The sequence below is a fragment of the Littorina saxatilis genome, linkage group LG15, assembly GCF_037325665.1.
Source record: "Littorina saxatilis isolate snail1 linkage group LG15, US_GU_Lsax_2.0, whole genome shotgun sequence".
NCBI lineage: Eukaryota > Metazoa > Mollusca > Gastropoda > Littorinimorpha > Littorinidae > Littorina > Littorina saxatilis.
The window spans coordinates 14935131-14946055 of NC_090259.1; the positions used below are offsets into that span (position 1 = coordinate 14935131).

A 10925-nucleotide genomic window follows, 5' to 3' on the forward strand; every position below is an offset into this window, starting at 1 on the left:
AAAAAAGAAAAGAATTCATGAAGAAAAAGAGAGCATGACAGGAAAGAGGAACCAAAAATCTACCTAACAGCAAACTAGAAAGCTCCTGCGGTTCCAAAAACAGGAGGGGCCTTTAATTTCATAACCGCAGTGCCCCACTGCGGGAAACAACAAAAGTATTGGTCCAATGTCTTACGGCAATTAATTAAAACAATGTTATGGGCATTTTTCATGGTAACGAATATTGGATTTTAGTCCTGCAAAGATTCTTGTTCCAATTTTAATATTACATCCATAACAGCTTGGTCAATGAAGCTATGGGAGAATAATTTGAATAATGATTTTCCCAACAAAATAAAAAACGCTCGCGCTGGACCCGAGTACTCTTCAGACTGGCTCGCTCCCCCAGTATGAAAGTTGTTGTCTTGTGCACGTTTAAGACCAAGTGATTGCTCTGTGTGAATTACAGGCATTCCCTTTGCTATATAACTACATTGCATGAGAGCCGAGGATGTGCGTGGTGACTGGCCTTTCTCTTTTATTTGATCACAGTGAAAAATATACTGCCGACCCTCTTCATAACTGGTGAACTGGTGGCCCACAAAGTTCTTTTACTGTCCTGGCTCGCGGATTCTTGCATTTATCACGCCCCAGGTAGTTTTACCAAATTCTTTAATGTAAGACTGAAACATATGTAAACAAAGGAAACCATAAGAAAAAATACAAATTAATATGAAAAGAATCAAAACACATTCAAAATCGCAACCTCTAAACCACCGCAGTGCGTGACGCATGCTTTTTATGAGCTATATTTATCGTCACTTAGTGACGCGTTCAGCCAGTGACGCGTTCGGCTGTTCTATCAGGTCAATGGCTGCGTGTTGCCCCGCCGGTGTGAACTCCTCCTACGGCCAAGTCGTTTTTGTGGTTTATTTCGCATTTAGGTCCCAGGTAACATTATGAAGTTTTAATACGATCAATCGGACCTATTATCAAGTTAGTGTATCACCTTTTGAACGAACTGCGCCCAGTAGTTTCCCAGCAATAAGCTGTTAAGTGGAGAAAGACAGACACACACACAGACACACAATTAAAGTCTGCTGAGCCCTAGTACTAGCGTACTCGGGGATAAAACAAATTCATAATAAAGTGAGAAATACTTTTGAATAGGAAATCTACTTTCGTGAATGCAGTCATCTGTTCTTTAGTTCAGATTTAAAGCTCTGCAAGAAAAAAAGCGCATTCACACTAATTCTGCATCACAGAAACTATAGCTGACTGTTTGAAATTAACAAATGTTTAAACTTCAAAACTAACCAATTACAACCCTAAGAAAAAGAAATGTAAGGAAGGTGTTTGTGTGTGTTTTTGTGAGTGTGTGTGTGTGTGTGTGTGTGTGTGTGTGTGTGTGGGGGAATAAAGTGAGTTTGTTGGTGAGATATGAGACAGAACGAATTGTGTTTTGTCCCAGGAAGCAAGGTTATCCACTCTGCACCAATGAATTGTGTACAAATCAAATACGGAAGGAGTTAAGATGACTGTCAGTTAGCACTTCCAAGTTGACCAGCTTTTTACACTACTAATGCTGCAGCAATCATAGTAGGAGCACTGGTAAGATTTATCTCAGATAATCACACAAACGACTTTTGTTGGAAAATGATGTTCCTCATTCTCACAGAGTGGCCGCTATCTAGCCTTGATTTCCAGAACGAATATATATATGGAAACGTGGGCGTAACATATACACGCACAGATGAGCAATTTATCGAACAAAGGGCATGCCATAGACAAACATACTAGTTTGCCTATAATTATATGCACGCTAGTCACATAATTACATACAAATGACAACACTCTGACTTTCAACACAGCCAAAGCGATAACAAGCAGACACAGGCAAAAAACGTTCAAATTCAAACAATCAAATTTCAAGCTGCTAGCAAGCTCAGGCAAAAAACTCAACCGCAGTCGAAGCTACGTCAAACAAACTCAGCCGAAATGTGATTGACGTGAATTAGCAAGTATTTCCATTTGAGTCCTTTTTCTCACTCAGCAATGAACTTATGAAGTGAAACACGTATACATATTCCATCGAAGGGAAGGAAAAATTAAAAAAGGAACGAACATGAAGAAATCCTTGAAAAATGATCTCGCACACACACGAAATCAACACCAATCATCATCCTCATCGGAATCCTCCTTCAAGGGAATGTTGATATCACTGCGCATTTCATAGCGTTCCTGTTTCCTTCCTCCCTTGGGTTTGAACCCGTTGGGGAGCGTAGGGGTGGGTCTTGCCCGCCCTCGACCGGTGGGCCCAGTGGCCCCAGGCACCACACCCCCTTCACCCGGCGGATTGTCAAACTGATGAGCTAAAATCCTGCTACGATCAGAAGTGCGTAAATCCGGTGAACGACCACTGGGTCCTCGCGGGGAGGGCCCTCGCTCGTGGCCCAAGTCTCGGTCTCGGTCTCTATCTCGTTCACGGTCCCTGTCTCGACCCCACGACGGGTCATCATGGTAGCCGGCCCCTCTGGCTGAAGTCCTAGAGTAAGGTTTGTGGGGGCTTCCGTGCGCACCCTCCCCCTTGTTGAGATTGTTTCTCTCCGTGGGGCTGTAAGGTTCCGGCCGAGCCAGCCTGCCAGGGGGAGGGACGTGGTGGGCGGAGGGGTGGGGTATCTGTCTCCCGGCCCCTCCCCTGGGATGGGGGTTAGCCCCGCCCCTTGCCCCGCCCCGACTCTCCTCCCCCTGGATGTTCCTGGGCAGGCGGGTGGGGGAGGCGGAGAGGCGGGGGAAGTTGATGTTGCCGGGCGAGCGCGGGGCCTGGGGGATGGTGGGGGAGGGCATGACGCGCGGTAAGGCTTCCTTCAGCTTGGGCTGTGTCAGGTTTAGTGTGGCCGGCTTGGTCGCGGCACCGGCTGGTGGCATGCCCACTCCTCCTCCTCTCCCCACCGCTCCTACCGGTCCAACAGTCCCTCCCCCTCTCCCGACCGGCACCGCTACATGACCGGGCCCCATGCCGGGGGGTGGGGTACTGGGGACGAAGGGGACGGACGGCAGCTTGCGGGGTGTCCGTTTGGGTGGGGACTGGGCGGGGCTAGGGCTCCGGGAGCGGTCGATGAGATTGGTCGAGCCGTAGTACTCCTGCTGCGTGGGTGACTGGGAGTTGGTGGGGGAGGGGGTGCGTGAGCGTGTTTCCAGCGACGTTGAACGGTAGAAGCCGTGCTCGTCTTTCCCGCGCCTCATGTGGCCGGGGGACGGCAGCGGTGAGCCGAGGACCGGTGACTGCGACTGTAGAGGCGGTCGTCCTATCGATCGCTGCCGACTGCGGCCTCGCATCTGTGGTGACTGAAGCTCCTCGTGTTTGGAAACTGAAATAAAAATAGTAGTGTTACTTCAGATGTTGAAAACTTCATGAGAAATTCATGACAGCAAAGCACTACTGTGTCGTCCCTTGTGAAGAATCATCTTTGAAAGAAATCAATATGTTTTGCATTGTAAGCCATTCACAAGTTCAACTTCTTTGGTCAAAAAACACAATTAGGGTTATGCTTACAACATTAGCTTGTAACTCATGAAAGTTCTCATCAACTATGCTACAATATTCAACTCTGACTGCAGAACTATTTTGCCCTACAAAATTAAGTTTCAGACAATTTTTTTTTTTAACTCTCACCAATGCGAAAAATTTAATTTCAGACATTAATGTTTTGACTCTCACCAATGCTAACACATGTGCACAGAAAAAATCGGCTCTCTTCTGGTTAACTTCAGAAGTACTATACAAAATACTATAAGGCATGTAATATGTGACAAATTGACTACAGCAACTTAAGCAGCATCAGAGGATAATTGTTATCATTATTTACAACACCTACCTGTGAAATCTATCATCCTTCAGAATCTAATCTTGCATCTAATACACACACAAATGCACAGACTCACACACACACACATTGACACACATAGATCAACAAAGACAGGTATTATGCAAATCTTTTTTTAAAAATAGCTTCCCTGTAGTGTTTTAACCTCTTCACTGCCACAGTATAACAGCATTTTGGTATTGCTGTGTGCCAGGGCAAAATTTCGCTTTCTTCGGTAGGTTCACTAATCTGTTCACTGCTCGATCATTTATTGAGATATCTCTTAGATCTTTGGCATGTGTTTTGCTTATACCCTTGGCTATTATAGGATGACATGATCATTGGACTTTGTTTGTGATTGTTATAGTAAATATTGATATAATGACCATTTTCGTCAAAAATTACAGTTTCCGGACTTACACACACACAGTGACACACATTGCAGCACGTAAAACCACACAAAACGCTGCTAAAACTGGTGTCAAACATCAGGTACTCACATTACAGCCCATAAAAGTATTCTTCTGTGTGGTAATCCATAAATCACTTCTTGTAGAGCTTCCAGAACACTGTATCGCTTGAAAACAGGTCTACGAGTTGAGGTCCGACTTTCGGCAGCCATTGTGAATGGCGAGAATGCTAACACAGTTTTCAACACGTGGTAGAACGTGGTAGCAACTTTAGTAACTTATCCGAACGGTCTATGGGAAAGAACTGTGTTTAGAACCCCTACAAGTATTTGGACAGTGGTTACCTCCCATTTAGTTTTCAGAAATGTCCTGAAATGTTGATGACACAAATCCCACGTATGAGATACGGTTATGGGCGTACGACAAACCAAAAATGACCACGTATTACATACGGGGTGGGCAGTGAAGGGGTTAATCATTTTTATCCCAGGATTACTGCTTGCAAAACATTTCTCATTCTGTCCTTAACAACAGCAAGCTCCTACCGAATGGTTTCAGCCTACTTTTGGCATACACAGCTGATAAGGCTCACTTAAACATAATGTGGTGAAGTTTTAAGAAGGGTTCCTGATTTGGCCTATTATGGTCCGCTGGACCCGAAAAGCAACAGCTAACTAACTAAGTTTTAAGAAGACTCAAGGAAAATGCTATCAATAAATTGTTTAAATTCTTAACAATTAAGATTCATAAACTCAAGCAAATAACTGTGAGCAGATACAAATAATTTGCTTGGTTGATAAAAATTAGACCCAAAAAAATGACAAAATCAACCCCCCCAAAACTCTTAACAGTGGAACCCCCATTTTAAGACCCCCCAATTTCACACTTTCCTGTTTTAACACCTTGATTTTTCACATTTCCTGTTCATAACATCTGTAAATGTAACCCCGTTCTAAGACCTTGATTTATCACATTTCCTGTTCATAACATCTGTAAATGTAACCCCATTTTTTAAGACTTCATTTCCTCAGATTGTGGAGGTCTTAAAAGGGGGGTTCCACTGTATTCTCCCACGCCCTCACCATAAGGCTTCTTGCGGTCCTGCTCAGCAATGACGTGAGCCTGGTCCACCAAGTTCGACACCGCGGAAGCGAACCCGACGTCGAATCGCCGCGGCGACGGAGACCTTCTGGAGGGAAGCGGAGATGCGCGGGGCGATCCGTAAGGACTGTGGTTTCCTAAAGGTGAGCGTGGGGACATGGGGGTGGGGGGCAGGGAGGGGGACCTGGCCCCCCCTCGCTGGTGATTGTCTGGTGTCATCCTGGGCAGGCTGCTGTGGCCCGCGTGCTCTGGACGCAGTCCGCGCGAGAAGTCTTGATGACGATCGTGAGGCTGTGGACAAAAAAGCAGTTACGCCAAGTTTTAGTTTTCTGATCACGGCTTTTTCTTCTGTGTAATCCTTTTGATTTAACTAAGACTGGGGTTACTAATGCTCCAGTGAAATTCTTCAAAACATTCAAAGTCAGGATCGAGTCGTGTGTTTCAGATCCAGAGGAAAAAAGAAACAGACTTAAATGCAATATTCCAAAATTAAGATTCTAAAATAGGAAAGAGTAACTTGTGAAAGCATTCATTCAAACGTAATTACATTAAGTTTTGAATTAATTGTTGACAAATTACTCTTTCCTGTGAAAGCAAGGATACCATTTTTGTCTTCGTCACAGGTGTGACTGCATTCACCTTCAATAAAAGCATGCATGCATAATATTAACAGTCACCATGCAAAGACTGCAAGGTCCTGACAAACAAAAAAAACAAAAAATGTTTTGAAGAATTCACCCTGTTCTGTTGATAAAATACAACTACAATAAACTGTAGCTATCAGACCAAGCAACTATGTAGCATCATGGCAATAATTTATTTTAGACTAACTAATCTAGTCTTGAAAAAGAAGCAACTTCTAACACAAGACACTAAACTGATTTGTGCAATTGATACCTACATGCGAGTGCTTGAAAAATATTTAGTACATGTAGTCTTGCAAAGTGCTCAACAAAAGATTTTATTAAAACAAAGTTAGCAAGTTCACGAATACAATAATGCTGTCTAAACAATCAAGTGAATTAAATAAAATAATCAAGCCTTATTAAGCTAGCAAAACAAGTATGGAACAAAACAGAAGATTAGTGAAAAAAATATTACTGTTAGTACAAGTTTACTTCAAGTTCTTTCTACTCAGATATATAGTGTGCATCGTTAGCTGCATAATTAGTGTTAATACACACATAGAGTTGTACGTAGGAACTAAAACAAAAAAAGGTTAACGTCAGAACATGCACACACACAAAAAAGAAAACGGGGAAAAATAAATGAGTTATTTTGCTACTAGTTCAGCTCACACTTATCTAAAAAGCAATGAAAAACACAAAGCAGACTACTTTCTAACAAAAGGCAAACGGCTGAAATCTACTCTGATGCGGAACATGCACAGAGAAAAGTTTAAACTTGCTCATTTCACTACGAGAACATTTAAAACTTCTTTGGAAATAATGCATGAATACAGTTTCAAAGATAACCTATATTATCCTACATACGTGAGAGAGACACCCGTGAGATAATAATCGTTCAAATCACACATGTGTATATCATGTAAATGAGGTCATGTCAAGCAAGTCTGGCAAGGACCTGTTTTTCCACTGCTTATGATGCCAAAGTCACCGAGACAAACGTCATTATAGAAACAAAAATTGCGCTCGCTAATTACCCTCGATGAATCTTTAGAACTAACACGTCACGCCACACTTTCAGAGTAACGTTTCTTTGCTTTGACGTACTAGATTGCACGAGGCTTTAGAAGAGATCGAGGTTCCAAAACAAGCGTCTTCAATTTAGCTGCCTCGACTGCAGGACATTTTCAGTAAAATACACGGAAGTACAGTATGTAGGATAAACAGAATAATACATGGCTTGCTGTATCGTACCAGATTTACACTTGTTGCTTTTTTAAATAGTGAACAGCTCGCTTTCGCTCGCAGTTCAATATTTTAAAAAACAACTCATGTAAATCTGGTACGACACAGCAAGCCATGTAGTATTCTCTATTTCCCATGTAAACCATTCTGTAAATCACTTTAGATCAGTCCAGGCTTGTACACGGAATGAGAGCGATTCCTTCCACTTGGACATATACCAAAAATTAACAGCCTGGCGAATTAATGTACAAATAGCAATGATTGGTGGCCTGCAGTGATCGCTGAGCTGACCACATGTTTTGACCGAGGCCACAAGGATTAATTGGCTTGAGGTCAAGTAAGTTTAGGAAAACACACATGCTAAGTGATCACTGCTAAGTGATCGGGAAGCAATCAGTGGCAATTTGTGGCTCGGGTGTGCATATTTTTGAAAGAAAGGGGTATGAAATGAAGCACACACTGCATAACCTACACATCAGAGTTGGTTGTTGGTTGCAATGATATGTTAAAACAGGCCAGTTATCCATTGTTCGTTAACAAGCTTGGGTCGACAGTAAAAGGGGCCCTTACTCTCCCACACCGCTTACAAATCCTCTCGGAAAAAAACGTATATTTTGAAACCGACACCTAAATCAATCTGCAAAATAACTACCAAAATATAATTCCCAGGCTGCACCTGGAGCAGCTACGTAGTTCTTTCTTTCTTTATTTGGTGTTTAACGTCGCTTTCAACCATTCATGGTTATATCGCGACGGGGAAAGGGGGGAGATGGGATAGAGCCACTTGTCAATTGTTTCTTGTTCACAAAAGCACTAATCAAAAATTTGCTCCAGGGGCTTGCAACGTAGTACAATATATTACCTTACTGGGAGAATGCAAGTTTCCAGTACAAAGGACTTAACATTTCTTACATACTGCTTGACTAAAATCTTTACAAAAATGGACTATATTCTATACAAGAAACACTTAACAAGGGTAAAAGGAGAAACAGAATCCGTTAGTTGCCTCTTACGACATGCTGGGGAGCATCGGGTAAATTCTTCCCCCTAACCCGCGCGGGGAGGGGGGAGCTACGTAGTTGATTTTTGGTATGTGTCTAAGTGGAAAGAAGCAGTTATTCCAGGTCAAAATCTGGACACATCTGTAGCCATGTACATAATCGTTTACACAACAAAGGTATTTTTATTCAAAGGAAAAAATTTGTATAATGAGAAGGGCAAATCTACAAGCGAGTTGCACTACTTTCATGCATATTCATTATTAATAACTCTTGCATCTGGAGGAAATGAAAAGATAGGTTTTGCTGAAACAAAAACATTATCACAAAAAAACAACCCATCAGAGCCTTGCAGATAGAGGATTACGCATATCAGTCTGATTTTAAGATAACGTCGTCTACAGCACACATGGCACTACGGAGAACACTGTACTCGTGATATACCAACTGCTACAATAGCTGAAATAATCCCCACTGTTTCCTATGAATGATACTTAAGACTATAAAGGACACAGAAAGTAAGCTATCTTAAAGCAAATAAAAAGTGTTGAAGAGTTTCTTGAGTTCAATCCCAAGTTGTTTCTTCTTTTAATCATTGTGTTGCGATTCAATCAATCAATCAATCAATCAATCAATCAATCAATGAGGCTTATATCGCGCATATTCCGTGGGTACAGTTCTAGGCGCTGTGCAGTGATGCCGTGTGAGATGAAATTTTATACGGCCAGTAGATTGCAGCCATGTCGGCGCATATTTACCTTTCACGGCCTTATTCCAAGTCACACGGGTATGGTAGACAATTATTAATTGTGCCTAAGCAATTTTGCCAGGAAAGACCCTTTTGTCAATCGTGGGATCTTTAACGTGCACACCCAATGTAGTATACACGGGGGGTGGTTCGGACACCAAAGAGAGTCTGCACACAAAGTTGACTCTGTGAAATAAATTTCCGCCGAACCTGGGATCGAACTCGCGCTGACAGCGGCCAACTGAATACAAATCCAGCGCGCTACCAACTGAGCTATATCCCCGCCCCAATGGAAAACAACCTTTGAAGCGTCAAAGACTGTCTGATAAATGAAAATGATAACCCACACACAACACTTAAATATCTCCCCTCATAGTATTTGAATTAACAGATTTAAGGTTCCTTCTCTAAGTTGGACTGTGACATTTTTTCATCTCTGTGTACAACTAAAATAACAGCCACATTATCTCCTAGAAAAAACACACTGAGCAACTGATTAAAATGAGTACAATATTCCCAACCTTATAAATTTGAACTGTGTGACTTTGAATTAGGCCCTCAAGAACACCAAATAATACATGGCCACGTTTTTTTCTCGTAGCAATTAGTCTGCAAGGAAACGTTTTATTGCAAAATTGTGAACGCTGTTATTTGATGATTGCAGCAACATTTCTGCAGATATAGTCCGGTTCTTACAGAATACAGCATAACAGGTTGAGGAGAAAAAGCACACAACAAAATATGTGAAAAATCATTTTTTTCATGATGAGACATGGAAGTTTCACTCGCAAAGATGTAACACCTACACAAAACTGACAAGGAAACACTTTTCAGAAGAAATAAAAAACTCAAACAAAACATCGGTCCAGAGGAGGAGAAGGAGAGGTCATCTACGAGATTGGATTTTCCGGGACACAAGGGCACAACAGCGTCCAAAAGAATCACGAACACACGTCCACTGTCAAGGTCACCTCGTTTAGTTTAGAGAGAGAAGTAGTGACGTGATTAGCGGCGAGAGCGATTAGTGAATTGTCCTGACTCTGCAGCGACTGGTTCGACACACTGGGCACATCTTTTAACTCCAGGCTCTAATGAAAACAATTTCAAAACCAAACAAATTAAAATGACAAACAAATGAAGTGTAAATTTCTGTCAAAGAAGGAAAAATGCAGTGAAATTGAAACTGAAAAGTAAAAGCTAAACACCATAATAAACAAAAGAGAAAAAAAAAGCACCTTCAAAAATAAAAGTTCCAAAACTTTAAAGGCACAGTAAGCCTCCCGTAAACCATCACAGATACGGTCAAGTTTTTACACACAGTACAAACACCCTTTCATTTAAACACTCACCGATTGAGAACATCCTAGGTGCCCTCCGTAAAGAGCGAACAATTTTCAAAGAATTTATTTTTGCGTGGTTTATCTTACCCCTGAGCCATTGTGAACCCATGTGATACAGTTTCCCTTTTTCACAATGTAGTCGTCAGTTAGTCATTTGAATGCGACTCGATGTGAGCTTATCTACAATAGCACGTTTTTATGCACGAAACAAACGGCTGTGGTTCACAAGAACTCTAGCGATGGCTTTTGACTGTTGAGAGGAACGGCGATATGCATAAACCGTCGTCTGCTACGACCCTTGCGTGACCCTGCTTTCGGCTTTTCTTTTTTCAAACTTTCACAACTTCGTACTGATCTTGTCTTGATGAAAAAACAATTATTTTATGATTAAAGAATGTTTGTGTAACAAGCTGTCAATTTATTATTTAGATTTTAAAAGTTAGGTCTAGCGCAAAAACGCACCACGGTCCAAAAACATTCTGATAATCATAGGGAAGTAACTCATTTTTGACCTGAGTTCAGGATGGGTCCAAAAATTAATTCTTTAAAAATTGCTCGCTCTTTACGTAGGGCACCTAGGATGTTCCCGTTTGGTGAGCGTTCAAATGGAAG

General features: G+C 41.9%; 1 protein-coding gene across 1 annotated transcript in view; it reads right to left on the reverse strand.

Moving 5' to 3' along the window:
* Positions 1-1353: 1353 nt before the first annotated feature.
* The window catches only part of LOC138948651 (voltage-dependent calcium channel type A subunit alpha-1-like), a 167923-nt gene continuing 158351 nt past the window's right edge, over positions 1354-10925 (reverse strand). The window contains exons 40-41 of the mRNA XM_070320227.1: positions 5338-5647; positions 1354-3350 (exon numbers count right to left, since the gene is read on the reverse strand). Coding sequence (XP_070176328.1) covers positions 2146-3350; positions 5338-5647 — 1515 coding nt within the window. The 3' untranslated portion in view covers positions 1354-2145. The remainder of the gene's footprint in view (positions 3351-5337; positions 5648-10925) is intronic.